Source organism: Nestor notabilis, unplaced genomic scaffold (genome assembly GCF_000696875.1).
Source record: "Nestor notabilis isolate BGI_N333 unplaced genomic scaffold, ASM69687v1 scaffold2433, whole genome shotgun sequence".
Taxonomy (NCBI): domain Eukaryota; kingdom Metazoa; phylum Chordata; class Aves; order Psittaciformes; family Psittacidae; genus Nestor; species Nestor notabilis.
The window spans coordinates 124,020-142,635 of record NW_009921310.1 but is presented as its reverse complement, the minus strand read 5'-3'; the positions used below and the strand labels follow the sequence as shown (position 1 = coordinate 142,635).

The 18,616-nt window shown below is 34.0% G+C and overlaps 1 protein-coding gene across 1 annotated transcript in view; it reads left to right on the top strand.

Annotated features, from left to right (window-relative positions):
- The window catches only part of CCDC141 (coiled-coil domain containing 141), a 71,511-nt gene that overhangs the window by 34,590 nt on the left and 18,305 nt on the right, over window positions 1-18,616 (top strand). The window contains exons 8-18 of the mRNA XM_010011087.1: window positions 1,099-1,107; window positions 3,177-3,340; window positions 6,915-7,053; window positions 8,419-8,538; window positions 10,320-10,511; window positions 11,268-11,444; window positions 12,953-13,132; window positions 13,849-13,974; window positions 14,574-14,762; window positions 15,075-15,254; window positions 16,322-16,471. Of these exons, the coding sequence (XP_010009389.1) occupies window positions 1,099-1,107; window positions 3,177-3,340; window positions 6,915-7,053; window positions 8,419-8,538; window positions 10,320-10,511; window positions 11,268-11,444; window positions 12,953-13,132; window positions 13,849-13,974; window positions 14,574-14,762; window positions 15,075-15,254; window positions 16,322-16,471 (1,626 nt within the window). The remainder of the gene's footprint in view (window positions 1-1,098; window positions 1,108-3,176; window positions 3,341-6,914; window positions 7,054-8,418; window positions 8,539-10,319; window positions 10,512-11,267; window positions 11,445-12,952; window positions 13,133-13,848; window positions 13,975-14,573; window positions 14,763-15,074; window positions 15,255-16,321; window positions 16,472-18,616) is intronic.

The window sequence follows — 18,616 nt, the reverse complement described above, 5'->3', positions numbered from 1 at the left end:
CAGGAATCTTATTCAAGCCTTTTCCAAGTGTGAGCTATCAGATCAGAGAGTTACCTTTTAAAAAACAGGTCATCAATTTTGTTGCTTTGTTTTGGGGCACAAAGCTTTTGAAGCATTAGGCCCTTTGCCAGTGGTGCTGACCAACTGCCTGTAACACTGAAGTTAAAGAAAACAAGGGTTTGCTTGCTTTTTTGGAATACTAAGCACTTAGACTTTGCTTATCTGAAGGTGTCCTTTGAGTTTCAAGTCTGATAGTTTTGAAAATAAGCTGCTACATCTGAAAATTTTCCACTAAGAAGGATCTCAACATTAAAAAACAAACTTAAAATGTGAAATCTCTCTGTTTCCATTTTACAAGCCTGTTCTTCAAGAGCGTGTACACCAAGTAACGTTAGTAATGCAAACTTTTTTCCAAAGATTTTTTAGTTAGAAGACTAGTTAGAAAAGTTTATATTCAAAAGTGTCCGAACACTAAATTTTAAGTGTATTTTCTGCAGATCGTTTATAGAGCCTTTAAAACCAGATCAATTCCAAGGATAGGTCCAATAACAATCTTCATAGTTCTATTAAATGTCCTGAAAAAACAAGCTTGACTTTGCCTGCACTGATTTTTGTTTTGAGCACCAGATGGGGCTGTAATCACATTTGTCTTTAACCTGTACTCTGTTCTTTCGGTGGTGGTTTTTGTTTTGATTTTTTGTTTGTTTGGGGTTTTTTTTATTTGTTTGTTGTTGGGTTTTTTGTTTGGTTTTGGTTTGGGTTTTTTTGTTTGTTTGTTTTTTGTGTGGGATTTTGTTTGGTTGGTTGGTTTTGGGGTTTTTTTCCTTTCCTCCACATGTAAACAATACTTGACATTGAAATTATTTAAAGACTCCTTATGTGAGAGAGATCTTTTGCTCCTTCTGGTTTGGACAAGGAGCTATGCAAATATAAGTCTATTGCTTTGGTAGCAAAGTTAGCATCTTTTCAGAATGCAGAGCTGGGCTTTGTGGAAGAGCCTGCTGAAGCACTAGCACAGGTGTGTCTCCACAGCATGCCATTGCACCTGTTACCTGTACGAGTGAACAAACACTATAGTTAGTATAGTTCATAAAAGAGACATTTTCAGTTCTCAGGGTATACCTGAACATCTGGAGTCTATTTACAGGTAAAGGGCAAATGAGTACAATAAAGTATTAGCTGTTTCAAGCTAACTCAAAGAGAACTCCTTTTTAGATCTTGCGTATGTCATTGTCATTTAAATTTTTTTAACGAATTCAGGAAAAGAAACACCCAGATATAGCCCTTGCATTGTGTTTGTGCTCTCAAGTTCTAGTATATGTTTGGCTGCATTCTCTTGTATGTTTGGCTGCATTAAACAATATTTTTCGGCATGTTTGCAAGCTCCTTGGCTCTTTTGTAATCATGTACATTCCTTTCTAAGCTTTCCTTAAAATATCAATCCATTTCTATGTCTATATAGTTACCTTCAGTTTTACTTTCTGCAGGGGGATCTCTATGTAGCTATCCTCTGAGAATACTTGGGAAATGATATGTGGAATAGTCTAAGATTGATTTGGTATGGCAAAACCTTGAAAACATTCACTTGAATAGCTTTAAGTAAATTAGTAAGGCTCTTACTGAGTTCAGGATGTTTGCAGATTCACATTTTTAGTTAGCTGTGGAGTATCTTACACTTTGGTGCACAAGTTTCTTCAAAATTCACCTTTTGATTTTGAGCTCCAGGACATCTATACTTTGTTCTAACTATTCTAGATGTTATCTTTTTTTTTTCCCCTCCTATGTGCCATCGAAAAATTAAAAGTCATTCATGATAGTATAGATAGTAACTTGCTACCTTGTCCACTTTAAAGAGGACATATAGGAACAATAAGCTGGCAGAGACAATAAAATAGTATGCATGTCCTATTTTAATCCATTGTATATAGAAGTTTAATTACTTTTGCTCACCCTCTTTTTGTTATTTTCCTTCATTTCTTTTGCATAAGTTTCAGTTGTTTGAGAGAATTCAGGCCTCTCTCCTTGCTATTTTGAGTCAGCAATATAAGGTTCATTCTCAGCTGTTGAATTCTTGGATCATATGTAATATAGCTCTGTCTCAAAGTTCTCTTGCTCTTCAGATGTAGTAATTTTAAAGTTGATGTATTTAAGGGTAGCATTTTAGCATATATATGTTTTGTTGTTGTTTCTCAGAATCCTCAGTGACAAACTGAGGGTTTGAGAACAATATATTTTCAGTATGTAAGTCTGCAGAATTATTCACTGAACTAAAACTTAGCATATATACAGAGATTATTTGCAAAGTTGGAACACAAGTTTGGTAGTGGACAAGCAGTTGTTTTCCTTTTAAAAATATGTATACAGAGTAGTCCATGTTAGAGTTATTAGATTTTTAATTCATTACATAAATGTATACATTCAATGAGAAATTAATGCTGTTAGACATTTTATTTAGATAGATGTTTATTTATTAGGCTTTATTTAGATTTCACAGTTTTCTGCTGTTTAGAGCAACAAAAATTTGTATAAGAGAATATAGTGCTTCTGGTATGAGGTTAATTATGCACAGTAGGTTTGGGTACATTTGTATTTTATTAATATTAGTATTTATTAACTTCAGTAATGGGGTATTGGACTGCTGTCCTTGCTCTGCCTAAAAAGGCAGGAGTCTTTTTAGAGTACTTCTGTCACTTTTTCCTGGTATTTGAATGAGAAACTTCTGCTTGCACCAAAGGAAAACAGTGAATACCTACAAGAAAACCAAGGCTGCATATGTGCCAAATCAAAGCCTACCTTTATAATAAAAATATATTTAACTATAATGTACTTGCTGAATATACATTTGGTATTTTTAAAACATTAAAAGAAAAAGAATTTTGGTAGAACTCTTTAAGAGTGAGCTTCAATAAAACTGTGCTAATGTGCTGTATTACTCTTGTTATTTTGGTTCGGCTTCAGTATGTCAAATTGGCCTGATTATTGCTGAAAAAATGGAATAGTTTTAAATTCAAAAAGTCATCATCATTTTGCATGCCTGTGATTATATTAACTTTTGTTGAATTATACTTGTGTTCTGTAAACTTCGAAGTCAATACCAAGCCCTAAATTACATTAAATATACATACACAATTTAAGTAGATATATTTACAACATATGCTTTTTCTTTGTTTTTGCAGGTACTTGATGGTATTGAGAATTATCGTAAAATATTTAATTCAGAAGGCTTACATTTGCCTGTCTTGACAATGAAGTATGAAGAACTACAAGAAGCAATTAAAAGTTGCACAGCGACTGCCTTGCAGAAGGGAAAAACTTTAGTTAATAAAGCAGATTCTCACAGGTATTCCCTCTATTTTTGCTTATCTGCCATATTTCTCTGTATCTACCAGTTGCTTTATAACTCGACTAGTTAGAATCAGACTGCAATTAAGAACCAGTGTAGTAAACTAAGTAGGTGTGCATTTACATGACCTGAAACACAAAGTTTCTGGCATACTTATTTGTTGGTATTTATATAAACCAATCATCTCTTTAACCAAAAATCTTTAGAAATACTACATGCTACTTGTGAGAGTGCTATAAAACAGTGGAATGGTATATTAGGGCAGTGTACAGAAACCATCGTTTAGTTAACATTTTTGAAAAGTAAATGTATGTAAACGAAAATTAAGATATCGATGGCTATGAAAACTCCATGCTGCCCAATGTAATCCTTTCTGACCTTTTTGAAAGTCATCATTCTAGCAATTATAGTGTGATTTTTGCAAGACAAAAAACAGGCATTAAGCCAAGTGCAGAAAATATGGAGGTTTCTCCTGTTCTTAGTAGTTTTAATTCATGAATGAAATAACTTTTTTTTTTCCAAAGCTTTTTTTAATCACAGTGATAATGTACTCCACAGATACGATTTTTGCACTAATTTAAAACATGAATTAGTTTAGAATTCTAGTCCTTGAGGCTTATAATCTCCTGCTTTTCAGGTCTTAGTAGAATTCTGGTGCAATAAAAATGAATACCACTCATATTACTGAGTTCAATTTCAAAGACAATGCAGATGAACATGGCTGATGGTTGGCTAGTGTTCACCTTAGCTCTACCTTCCCATTACATCCTTGTGTCCTTAAGTATTCCTGACTTTGAATAGCCTTACTTCAACACAGCAAGTGAAAGTGTAGACAAAATTTTAATTTAATCTCATGACCTTGCAAAAAATTTTATCTAAACTACTTTTACCTGTCAACCCAGATGTAATTGGCTTGAACCTAGCGAAGAGACAAAACAGGAAATTGAAACAGTTGTTTTGGGAACACGTGCTTTACAGCTGGCTTTACAGCTATTGTTACTGCTTCAGCATCTCCCTATATTTGAATTAAATGGGAAAAAAGGATTTTCTTCAGTGATTCCTAAACCAGCCATAATTCCTGAACACATTCTTCTATTCTCTGGGACTTGATGTTCTGCTAGACATTATCTCAATAGAAGCAGATGTTGTGTTTCAAGTTATTTCTGCACAGTATTAATTAATGTTAGGAACGCTGAAGACCTTGCTAGAATGACTTGTTAAAATAACAAGTCATTAATTTTCTTTCTACTGAAGCAGCAGTGATTTAAAGAAAGAGGGTGAAACTTAAAACAATATCGATAGGCATTCTCACTAGAAATGTGTGAGGATCCTGACTCACATTCAACTTTTTGTATACGATGACAAGTCTAGTTTATTGGGGGGTTTTTTTTGTTTTTTCTGTTTTGTTTTTTTTTTTTTTCCCCCCCCCTAACCCATGGCTCTAGGAGACACCAGGAATGCTCCCAGCCAGTTTATAAAGTAAGTAATGGTGAGCTCTGTCAGCAAATGTGGTAAGATGTTGTATACCAGAATATTAATTTCCACCAGAAATGTTCATGCTTTGAAAGGGGAAAAAGAGGTGCCTCTTTGTCATGTATAAACCACAGTGTTATCCTTAAATGCTGCCCAGTATTTAGCCCAGTGATTAACTCACATGGGACAACAAGATTTATATGAACAGCTTGAGGCTCAAAGGAGGAAGATTTGGACAGAAAACAGAGCTCCTATCAAGACTAAATCCCAATTAATATTTTCTACCCCTTATTTCACAATTCGTTGGTACTGAAAAATAAGCCAGACAGTTTGTATGCCTATGATAAGACTGTAGTAGTTTATGATTTACAAATACTGATACCCTCAAACTGAGGGAGGACTATGTTTAAGGCTAATCACACTGACTTCAGTGGCATAATTGCAAATCCAGCTTACAGTAAAACCAGAGAAGTATGATAATTCTGTCCTACTTTCAAATCTTTTTGAGGCATGTTGCAGCCTTATACAAAAAGATAGTCCAAATAAATGAAAATGCTCACACTGGAAGAGAAATATGGAAAAGTGACAGAAGGCAGTTCTTTCTCGTAATCCTAAAATGTTTCAAAATGGAAATATTGAAAAAGTCTGATTTTTGAGCACTCATTTTGAAATTAAAACCACCTGGAAAAACAGGAGGAGCAAAGATTTGGATGCATTAATTCTAAAAAAAAAAAATTATACTATTGGTAGGTTTTGTTAAGAGAACCGTTGTTACTTTGCCATCCCATTAGCTTGTCTATGATTGTAAGAACTGTTTTTGTTTTTCTTGTTACAAATTTATTGTGTTAACTCATAACGAACCAATGATACTTCCAAAAATTTTATTGAGATCTAAATTATCATTCTCAAAACCTATAAATCTTGTTCTCTTATTGCTTTTTTTAAGAGGATTGGTGCTAGTACATGTTTTTAAACATACATATTTTGAAAGAGTACTGAAATAGAGGACTGGCATTTTTAGGGTTTAAGGATAAAGCACAAACTAAGAGGTTGCTAGTTTTTGACAGAGTAATTCACAAAATTTGAAACCACTTACTCCCTGACAAGGACTTAAAAGGACTTAAAACTTGGAATTTCTGTTTATGGCCAGTTCTTTAATAAAATTCAAACAGAATGGCCTATTAATGCCATAATTCCTGTTAGTAGTCTAGAATAAAGTTTTTCTTTGAAGTTGCAAAGTTTAACTCTAAGCCTGGTCTGAAGTGAGGAGAAAATTTCCTTTAATTTTACAGGACAGAAGAGGAAACCTTGAATAAGTACCTGTATTAACATAAGTTTCTGATGAATCCTAAGTAATGAAAATCCTATTTTGAATATGGTTGTCTTACAAAAATTCTTACAATTAATAAATTTCAGTACTAAATCAATTGACACGTGGATTTCTTTTTTTTTAAATATATCAGAACTTCAGATCCTAATTCTGTGTGTTAACTTCTTTACAATTTGAAGACTGCCTCAAGTATTCAGATTGTGAATTGCTTCCCTGATATTAAATGTTTTAAGTTATATGACAAGCCCTTGTTTTTTAAATTTATGTGGTGTTTTCCCCTGTTAAAATAACATCTTTAAGAAAATGTTGACTTAGAATGTATAGACATTCTTTTTTTCAGCTACTGTAAAAACACTCGAATATCTGAAAGTCCAAAGAAAGCATTCTTTTTAAAGTAGAAGTGATATTTTCTCTCTTTTTTGGCTGTTATGTTACATTTGTGGTTTTAGTCTTTAAATACTTTAACTAAAGTCAGAATTATTTATTAAATGAGGTACTTCTCAGTGAATCAGGATATCTGGCACATGAATTAACATATGCATTGGTGATAAATTACTTGTTTGGAAATACCATTCATGTGTTCTACTCATCAATTTTCTTTGAATTAATTTTAATATTTCTCTCAGTTATTTTTCTTTTAAGGCTTGTGGTTTAAAATTCATGTTACTTGTCACACAAGTCAACAGGAAATGTGTTGTTCTTAATCATTATCATCCTGATTGTTGAGCAAAAATGAGAAATAACAGCAGTTCTAATTTTCCATTTTAGCTCTTGGGTGACAGGAATTCAGAGAATGATGGAATATGTTCAAGAAAAAGTAGATCAACTAATCAGGCAGGGTCCAGATTATAAAGAACTTACTTTGAAGAAACAATGGACTGCCTCACTTGAAGATAATCTAAATAAGGTACATCATAACATGTCATCTTAATGTATTAATGAACAGTGCATTACATGTCTGTAATTTAGCTATGTGAATATTAAAGTTAACTCAAATAATTACAAATAGCACAGTAGTTTGTTAGAGAGCCCACACTTGTAGTTAGAATTCTGAATGCTGTTATGAGCACAAATAAGCCTAAAGCTGCTCTGAAAAATACAGCTGTGTCTGTGAGAATACTTTACCAGTGATCTTCAATAAAGCATGGATTTGCTTAGATAATGAGCTACTATATCTGGAAAAGAAGTGAGCGATCAGGCCAGTGACCTGCATGCAGATTTCCTATATTGTTTCTATGACTTTTATTTCATTTGGTTGTAGATAAAAAGTATGGCAAAATTCAGGGTTAATAAGCATGATGGCTGTGAACCACAGAAAGTTTTCAGTAAGATTGAAGGAAAGTAGATTCTATTCACTGTAAAAATTCCCTTTATTCGTTAAGATACTGATGCATCAAAGACATCACAACTTTAAGCTGTTGAATGTTCTGTAGTAGTGCAGACCTTTTTAATGACTCATCAGAGCTGGAATCGACACATAGCTCCTAAATAAGTTTCCATGTGTAAATTCAAATCAAAAACTATAATCTTCTAACAAGATTCATATGAAGAGAATCCTACCAAGCAAAAAAACCTGTGTTTTTTTCCAATTTTCTGCTAATGCAAAGTATCCAAAAGATTTTGATGCTAAATTTAACTGCCCTTGAGCTTCATTTAATAACATTTGAACCTCAACCAGCAGCCACTTCTTAGAATATATGTTACATGTGAATTCACATGTCTGATAATAACTATACATACTATATCTGCCTAAGCTCTTCATAAGCTGAGTTGTTATAATCATGCATATAAAACATTTTACAGTGACAATGAAATGGAGTTGTGTACATGTATCAGCATAAAAATTGGTCTTTTTGCTTGGCAGAGAACCTTTAAATGTACTTTCTGATGAAAACAAACAACAAAAAAGCCCCACACAAACAAAAACCCAAACAAAAAGACAAAGCATAATACAAATACTTCTGCCAAGGTTTAATATCTAGGTTATAATACAGTTGTGCCTTACTGAAATAATAAGCCTGGGATAATATGGATAAAGGAAAGCACAGTTAACTAAATGAGAGTGAATAGGAGAGGTTTTTTTTCCTAAATTCTACGACACCTGTTAGAATTTTCTTTCTTTATTTTTTCATTCCTGAATTACAAGGTACATAATCTAAACACCAACAGACAAATGTTACTTCACTTTTTTCTATAAGAAGTCATGTTTTATGCTGTTGTTATACTGGCTACTTGTATAAATTAACTATATAAATAATGCTTTCAAATAAAGGTATCACAGTCGATTAAAAAAATCACCCCAATGCTTGCAGTTGGTATGGAGATTGGTTCATATTTGTCTGAATCAGAAAGAGTTTTGAAGAAGCACCTTGAACTGGCTGAACAAATAAAGGTAAAATAAAAAATAAGAAAAAAGAAACTTTAGTAATTTTAAGTATTATTAGAAATTAATGTCTTTTGTACTTTTAAATAAGGTGAGAGGCTGAGAGTTGCTAGTGTATTCCTGGAAAGGAAATAGGTCTCTAGTTTAGTTGTAAACTGTAGTTAATGAACAAACCCACAGGTAACTGTACAAGTCAGTATTTCTGATATCGTTGATTATCCCCTTTGTCTCTATCTCATAGTGTTATTTGTTACTACCTCAAGATCAGCCCTTGATAGGAAGACTCCAAATATGGATTTCTACTCCTATGCGAGGCATGAAAAATTATCTAGACAGTCAGAGGCACAGAAAACTCTTCTTTTGGCTTACTATGGCAAATAAAAAGGATGAACCAGCAAAAAGGAAAAAAGTAGTTCACGTGAAGAAACTTTGAAGGGAGCTGTAAGGGAGCTGTAAAGTTGCCATCAGATACCCATTGGTCATGTTGGGAATGCAGCCATGGTATGAAAGCACTGCAGCACTCAGCTCTATAACACAGCTGAGACTATATTTAAGTCACATCCAGGGCCTTTCCAACTCTGGTAGCATTACTACGGTATTTGAAAGTGGCTTAAAACCAGCTGAATCCTCTCCATAATCTCGACACACACACCTATTCTATGTTTCAGGAGTTCTTAAAACTCAGTTACTCGTATGGAGTTTTTTTTTGTTTCAGGCATCAGTTTATGAAACCCAAGAGCTGGTTCTATACAGGGTGCAAATAACTCTATAACAGTTTCTTGTGTTATTCTGCCAAATTTTTGCATGCCAGGGTGTGACTTTTTTTTTTCTTTTTTTCCTTTTTTGGTTGAAGTGTACTATCTACCCTGACAATAATAGCCTCTCCTACCTATTCTTTCTGTAGATTGTGATATTCTAGTTTGCACTCTATGGTGAATGGCTGAGATAGATATGCTAAGTGCTATTGAGTTAAATATATAGAAGTAGATAAGCTCATAGACATAGCTATATGAAGCTATGAGTTAAGACAGTGAATCTTAAAATCAGAATTCCAGCCAAACCATGGAAAATATTAGTAATCAGCTCTTTCTCAGACAATATACTGTGACTTTGTTCTGTAACAGGTGGTGCAGTATCAGATACGAGCCAGTATTTGGTCTCTGTTTTATTTTTGCAGATTTTTCTTCATGAAAGTACATTGGTTTGGGCTGGAATAGGCAGCTTGATGGGTAGGGACTAGTCTGGCGTTAGGAAGCAACTCCTGATTGAAGAATGAAGGCATGAGTGGAACTACGATTCATAAGGCAAAGTACTACAAGAACAGGCCTGAAAACAATTACAGCAGTAGCATTATGGTGACCAGGTGCTTCTGGGTCTCACTCTAGAGTGGACACTGAGCTTTTCAATGAGAATTGAGTATCAGACAAGCATTTAAGGTGGATTTGAACTTAATAGATAATTTCAGAAAATTGGTCTATACTGTTCATTGGAGGAATAGCATCAGTACTGGCTATTTACGTTTCCATATGGAATGCTTCTGTGTAACTGTGAGAAGAGTTTTACTTAATCTGAATACTGAGACTCCTACTTTTTTTTTTGTTTCATTCAAAATAGCTATTTTAATAACTACATCCAAAGTTTTTAAGAAAGAAATAGTTATTTTAAGCATATAATATTCAATTGAATTATTTATAAGAAAGCAATACTAGTGAAAATTAACAATGTGGTATCAATATTCACAAGTCCTTTTGAGTCATTATACCTATTGTTCTATGTTTCTACCCTCAAAGGAAACATCACATGAACTGGAAGCAGCTGAGAGATTCATCGAAGATATGGAAGAGTTTGAACCTGAGCAGGTGGCAGCTTTTTCTAGAAGAACTGACTTTCTAAGTGAAGAACTGAAAAAAATTGAAAAAAATATTAGTTCAAGACTAGAAATTCTAGAAACTTATGTGGCCTTTCTAAAGTCAACTATGGAGGTACGGATTACTTACTTATTCTCTGACTAGACTGTGAAAATACTACAACTGAAAATGTGCTTTTAGCTAGCTAAGGCAAATCCAGTAGACGATGTGCCATGGAAGCACTGCAAGTCTTTATAAGCTCCTTTCTGCTTTACAGGAGATAGCTCCATCAGGGCAAGCAACCCTGATCATTGAACTTGCATTAACATAATGGCTAGTCTATGTGCAGATTTTCTGCTGATTTAAATCGCTATTGTAGAAAGTCTTATAATTGAATTTTTTACTTCCTTCTGCACACATGTGCTCTCTCATTATATACATAACAAAAATACTTCCGTGTATGTACTCTGGCGTAAATGTATTGATTTTGCTTAATATAGTTTAAAAAATATTTCACATAATATGTTGCTATAGATATTTATCATATGTTGATACAGATTTTTATTGCTGTCTTGCATTACGTCCAATGAAGTACCTATTCCTCTGAAAGGGTTTAAAATTAAATATATATATACTGGTTTATAATATTGATGCAATGATATGTGACAGAAAGGGAACAAATTGCTGCCACCTGTCTGTTTGCCATCTACTAGCTTACAGGTTATTTAAAACTTTTTTTCCTATTTTTCATATTCATTATAGTTTTTTTAGGGAGGATAATAGATCTTAAAACCTTGAAAAAAATTGAGATGCTTTTAATCAGTTTTTTTTATGCCTATATACTTTTTATTATAGCAGCTCAATTTATTATTCTTCTATGTTTTTCTGTAGGTGAATGATGATATTAAAACTCTGAAGGAATTCTATAAATCAGAACCACCACAAACAAACAAGGAGGCTGAAAATAAAATCACAATGGAGTCAGCTAACAGTCAGTGGCAAAAGGCTATAAAAAAGATTTTTTCCATCCAAAATATGGGTTGCAATTTTCTTAATTTAATAAATATGGTGAGTATAATCTGATAAACTGTATTAAATACTTGATGTTTGCCTGTGATGAGGTCTAATGCTAGTTCTGTGACTGATGGATTGTGATTTCTCCAGTATCTAGTTTTAAAGGGACTAATGCTGCTATACACATTTAAAATATGGAAGTATTATTTGAGTGCTAATGGCATTATAAATAATATAAAAAGTTTTGTGATTAGCAATGGCAGAGCCCTTAAGAAATGATCCAGTACATCCCTACAAATAAAATACATGGACATATCTGCTTTGTTCATGTTGGAAAGCAGCATATATGCAAGTACATGTTAAATTTATTTTACTTCCACTAAGAGGCAGTCTTTACTAATTGAGTGTATGAAGTTCTTCTAAAGAAATGGGTGCTAGACCTACTTCCTTACAGATAATCTTTCCTGGTGTCTTTACATTCTGTCTTGGGTTCAGCTGTACTGCTTAGAGCATCCCTATCTAATTTTCCAGCCCTCCTTCATGAGATGATCATTTGAGATGTGCAGTCATTCCCTAAGTCACTCCTCCTAATGTGATCTCAGTTAATGTAGACAGCCTGGACACCCAGCTGTTCTTTCTGTTGCTATAGGACAGACTTGGGAGCAGTTACATTAGAGTGAGGAGGGGGAGATGGTGTTGGTAACACACAGCAGCATGCAAGATGAGCTGGAAAAACCTACTTAAGGAGGGAAAGTGCCAGGCAGCTAGTGTGAGCTAAAGTGTGTGCTGTCACAGCTGGATGCAGCCAGGCACAGATAAGATATTGAGTGTAAAGGCAAGCTGAATATGTGTGAATATGAGGTTGCACTGCAGCCACTTAAAGTCTTAACATATCTTCAGATATTATCCTTAAAGAACTGTGGTGCCATCATATTTTCTGCTACTCTGTTCCCATGATATTTTCAGATAGTAGCTTTTAAGTACCTGGAAGATACGGATCATACAAGTAATTTATGAACATTATGATTTCCTTTCTTAAAGGAAAAATTCTGAAGCGCGAAAAGCAAAACCAGCATTACCTAGTTTTGTGGTATTTCTGATATGGGCGCTGTTAAAAAAGGAAAAAACAAATGTTTGAATGCTAAACACTTTATTCCTCCCATGCTCCAGTGCTGCTTTGGCTATCGGCACAAAAGAGTGGTCTTTTTTTCATCCACTTCACTTTCCATTTGTGATGGCCCAAAAGGCCATTTTGGGTAGTTCTGTCAGAAATCATTTTGTATGAGAGCTGGAGTCTTCAGATGGCAATAATTCAGTCGTTACTTACCTGTTCTGTGTTTTAAACTTTAACATTAGCCATGTCCTCAGTATAGAAATTCTGTTGATCTGTGCATATTTCTAAGAGGAAAGTGTTCTTAAAGACACCTAGAGTACCAGAAATTTTCAAAGAAGCTACTCCAGAATAGTTTTTTATTAAGCTTTGTTGAGACTTTAGTATTATGAGGTTTTAATTGCATTTTATAAAAACATATGTGTAAAAAACGTGTCTGTTTGTTTGCCAGGTAAATAAGAGTTTAATATTAAAAGTAGAAAAATCTATACAAGTAACAGAAGATATTATCGTTAATCTGAGTAAAGAAAAGAAAGAGCTGACTGATCTTTGGGCAGTCTGGAATTTTAAAATTACTGAAGTAAAACCCGTCAAGCAACAGTACCAGATATTTAAAGAGCAACTAAAAATTGTAAGTAAATTGACGAGGAAGAAAGCAACTGTGGCAAACATTTCTACATTGTTGTTAGTTTGTCTGTGGCTGTCTCACCAATTATTACATGCATCATGTAAGAAAGAGAGATGATCAGTAAGATACATACAAGTCCAAGTCCAACTCCCCACTTCAGTCTGAACTTTTAATCAAATCCACATACTACAGAAGCAGTGCTTTAGGTTTTTTTAGCTCTGTGGGGGTTTGTTTTGTTTTTAAAAAGCACAGTTTTGTTGTGACGTAAGAGTTACTAAACCAAATTGTCTCCTAATAGTTACTAAGCTCAAATCCAACCACGTTCATAACAAAAGAAGATTGAAATCTCCTTGGCACAGGGATTGGTGTGCAGTGTTCCTGAAGAGCAACACTAGCTAGGCTAGCAGCAGGACCAGATGTTTGTAGCTGCTGTTTGTCTAGTGCAACTTATCACTAAACTATGGCATCTTTTATCACCGAAAGTATGTGTGCGTGGGTCCTCTGATCTTGGTGTCTGAATCATTTTTGCACAATGTCTTAAAGATTTCCTATAACTCTTGTCAGTCAGAGGGTTTGAGACAGAGAGGTTTTACTGACAGCATTTGGATGTCTCGTTACAAATTTCTTGTTACAAATTTAGAATTGAATTTGAATATTTTTTTATTATTGTTATTTATTTACTACAGATAGAATTACTGAACTCTTTGATTATATTTTAGACTACCCATGGATTAGAGATTCTTCAAGAGGCACTTCAGCTTGCAGCAACACTTGACCTTGGAAGTGACTCTTCTATTGTTTTGGAACTACAAAAAAAGCTTCACCAAATGAAACCACAGTATCAGGTGAAAAACTAAGCTAGTGAAGTGCATGGTAGATCAGAATCTCTTTTTGGCACAGTAAAGATTCACACTAACCCCACATAGAGTGTCTGGGGCTTCAGTGTTTAATGTTTTACATTACTTTTCCAAGAGGAAGGGTTTGTTTGTGTTTATAAGGTAAGAAAGAAAGACATTTTACCTTTAGTGTCCAGAGAACATCTTGTGCAGTGTTGGCTGTGTATTAAAGTGACACACAAGCATCAGGGTGGTAGATGTACAAGGAGAGTATCAGCTTCACACTTTTGAGTTAGAGCTGGTCGGAGGCTGAGGTACATCATACCGGTCTTCGTAGCACCTCTGAGTTTCAGCAATTCAGTCTGCCATTCCCCTACGCATCAGTTTGACTTGTTTTGATCCAAGGTTGTTTCTGGGTGATAGCTAGCTGAGATTCATGCCTAGCAACAAGTAAAGTGTGTGAAGAGTGTTTTACAGGGCATGGCACTGATTTTTTCCCCAAGGCAATTTACCATTGTTAGGTTGTTATTTCATCAAATCGTAACGTGAAACTTGCAAATATATTTGTGTAATGTAACTTGTTATTTTTTTTTTTTTTTTTTTGCTAGCAACTGAATGCTGAGCTTGAGTACCTGATAAAATTATTAGACTTGCCAAGTCAGAAAGGATTTCCTGTGAAAGAGAACTCTGAGAGAATAAGTGAACTTATTCATTTCCATCAAACTCTAAAGGACACAATGACAGAATATGAAGAAATTTTGAACAAGACAGTCAAATTCCATCACCTTACAAAAGAAGTGAGTATAATGTGTTTTAAAACACATTTTCTTCTCATTACAGCTAAACTCTTCTTGGGTTTGGTGCCTGTAATCTTTTCTTATTTTTTTTTTTCCCCCAAGCAAACAGCATTAACCTGCATGGTGATCAGAATTAAAATTTTGGATCTAAAATTGCATGAAATTTGGAGAATTTAAAACTCAGATATGAACCCAAATTTATTTACTTAAACCCATGTCAACAAATTTAGGGTAGCATATTATAGGTAAGGAAGGAATTGTAAGCTTCATTTCACATTATTTTAAACACACACTGGTTTTAATATATTCCAGCTGGAATGTCTATCAAAATCAGGAGAACTGGATATTCCTGAAATATGTGAGGCCCCTGAAAATGTGCATCATGCTAAAGCCTGCCTTGTGAATGCTCAGGAAAAGCATGCACATATCAGACAGCTATACAAACTACTTATTACCCAGGGAGTGGATATCTTGTCTGCAGTGCAGCAACCTGTGAGTATAATTAGAATGATCTATGAAATCAAGGATAAATATGTAAAAAGAATATTGGAGCTATCTGGATGAATTTTAGATGTACAAAATGTATTAAAACTCTGAGAAAAATAAATACAGAGGTTCAAGAAGCCTTTTAAAAAGCGCAAAACATAAAATGTAAAACTGTTGTAATTTTGGATTTCTGCTCTTAGAGTTTGCAGATATATAGTCATTAAATGAAACATCCAGGAATGATGACACTTATTCTTCAGTAGTTACTCACATTACAAATTGCTTTTGCCAAAAGAAAAGAAAAAATAATTTATTCAAAATCTTGCTTTAACTTTTAATGGTCTGTGAACTTATTTTACCCTGGAAAGTTAAAATAGATTTAATATAGGGAGGAAATTAATCTTAAAATATCATTGTTTGGAAGCAAGAAAGCATGACTTTCTGTTCTCTGGTATTCTTTGTGCAGTTTAAGACCCTCTTGGTGATTTCTTAAATGCCACATCTATATGTTAGATTCCTGCTACTTTATAAAGGTTGCTTTTCATATATATTCTCCTATAAAGAAAGAATAACAGAAGGACAAAACAGAAATATAATCCACCTATTAGTGGATGCAAGACTGATTTGCATGGCAAGATGTATATCGCTTTAGAAAGGAGTTAGTTATTCAGGGCAAGATGATCATTTACTAGGGAGAAGACATTCCCTTATGAGCTGCCTAGATTATCCACATTGGCAGTGTACTCTTCAGACTCCATAAACTGATTAACAGTAGAAAGGAGCTAACCTCCAGGTGCTAAAGGACTAGAGTAGGCCGATTCTTCTTTGATCAGAGATAACACCGTATGTGAGTTGTGAGATAACACCGTGAGTTGTGACTTTGACCCAAAACTACTCATCATACCACTAGTGATTGAAACTGCTATGTAATTGCTCTCCCCACGGTGGAGGTTTAGCCCTTTATGACTGGTACCACTGAGGGATATTCTGCTTCAAAATTATTTTAATTTTAAATTGGTTAAATCAATGCATTTCCTGAGTTTCATAAGTTTCTTTGTCTATTCCCTGTATAGAATTGCTTGAATGTTTCTGTAAAGAATCTGAAGCAAGAACTTGCTAGATTTGAGTGTGATAGCACTGACTGGAGCTCCAAAGCTGCCAAGTATGAGGAAGAGCTGTTGCAGCATTTCCAGCGTTGCACCACTCAAGAGGAGATAAATGAGGTAAATGAGATGAATTCCAATACATTAAATGAATGTTAAAAGGGCTGTTGTGTTCTGTAATACATGTTCCTGTCTATCATTCCCCCAGATGTTTCATATATCTATATATCTATATATCTATATATCTATATATACGGAAAAGTTGATTTTCATCTTACCAGCAACCTTGGATACACACAGAAGCAATAATAATCTATGGTCCATACCTCTGCAGTTAAGGATTATATCAAGTTGTTCAATGGGCAATAAAGTGCTTCCAGGGTATCATGAGAAACAGAACAGCTGTATTTTCTTTGACTTTCAGCTCTGACCGTTTAATCTGAAATACTTGACTCTTCAGATTTCTTTCTTATGAAGCTAAAGTTTTAAACAAAACTAGAATTTACATATATTGCAGTTATAAGACTATTAGAACTTTTAGTCTTTTAATGAAAAGTTCAGAATAATTTAGTACTTTGTATTTCCTCAGAAACCCAAGAAATGGTACTTTAAATAGAACAAAAGGAAATGTTCCTTGGCACAAGATATTAGAATTTAGTATTATGGAATTTAGGTTTAAAAAGATTAATTAGTTAATATGATTATTAATATAGCATTTTATAACGTCAAATACAAATTTATTCACAACTTAGCAGGTTGAATTGGGTAAGTATCAGCAAAAAAATAATTTAGGAAAAATATTCCATAGAATTACTTTTCTCAGAGTGATTCATTAAAACAAGAGGCTGATGGCCTCTACACTTGATGTTTTGTAGATTGCACTTCTGAGCATCCATGAAATACAGAAACTGAATTCTTACCTGGAAGGATTTCACACTAATGTTCCCTGTAGTGTGAACATAGGTAGTAGAAAGACAGGACACTGAAATTAATATTTTTTTAATTTTATCTTTCACTAAGTAAATCCCCACCTGAAAAAAAAAAAAAAAAAGACTATTTTCTCAAAATCACCAAAGTATAGAGCTGAATGAGATTTCTATCCCTCCTATTTTTAATGAGGAAATTGTTGTTTGGATTTTCTTTTCTTTTACAACATATTTTTGTGTGTCTGTGAAAAGCACCCACCTTCTGTCTGTCTCAAGTTTGAGGGACAAGTATGGTAGTGTCATGACTTACTGCATGTCCTATATTGCAAAATTTTAGGTTCTCATAGTTATTGGACTCTGCAAAATAATTGCATAGAATATTTTAAATTACAGTGGTAATTACTGATTTTTTTTTTTCATCATTGTAAGTTGAGAAAGCCATGTTGCCTTCTTAAGTTAAAACCTGTCATCCCCAATCCTAACTGAAGCTTGAATGTCAGCTAACTGAAATATACAAATTTGGTGTGTGGATACCTTTTTCTTAGTATAGAAGGTATTTCCTAAAGAAACACTTGACTAATGTATCTGTATATGCATTAATCCACTGCCATTTTTCTTCTTTTTTGGTGTTTCATTTGTTTTGGTTTTGGTTCTTTCCCCCCCTCCCCTCACTCCCCAAGTATTTGTAACTAATTCTGTTTAGGGATCAAGAAACCAGACCCAGAACTGCTTCAAGAGTGCTAAATCTACAAGTACTCACTTTAGTATTTTAAATTTTGTTACTTTTAACATCAGAAATTAGTTGGAGTATTGGTAGTATCTAGCAGACCTGTCTGAAATAACTATTTTTTTACCATCTATTATGTCTAGGTAAATAAATATTTCATGTGCCAGCAGCAAGAAGCAGCTGTTCATAGCTGTCACATAATAAGCAGACAACCAGACAATTTAGTTGTGATTTACCAGCGTACAAAGCAAACATTAAAGTTGACTGAAAATATTTGGGATTCTCCTGTAAATACTTTATTTAATTTACATTTAATGTGGTGGATTTAAACATGGAAATAAAGCATGTAAGCAAGGGCTTACATTGGTTAGGACTGAATGGTGTTTGCAAATATCATACTTAAAGGACTTGGCTAGCTCCTTGTGTTTGTAACATATCAGTGCTTCTACAAGAAGCAAATAAACATATATGTAAATTTTTAGCCAAGAATATGTAACATGAGTTTTGAAACAGTCTTGGAGGACAGAAGAGTAAAATGCATGCCTTTTCTGTGCCTTTTCTAATTTAAAGAAAATTAGTAGAGGACAAAAAATGGATTTATGTCTTGCACAT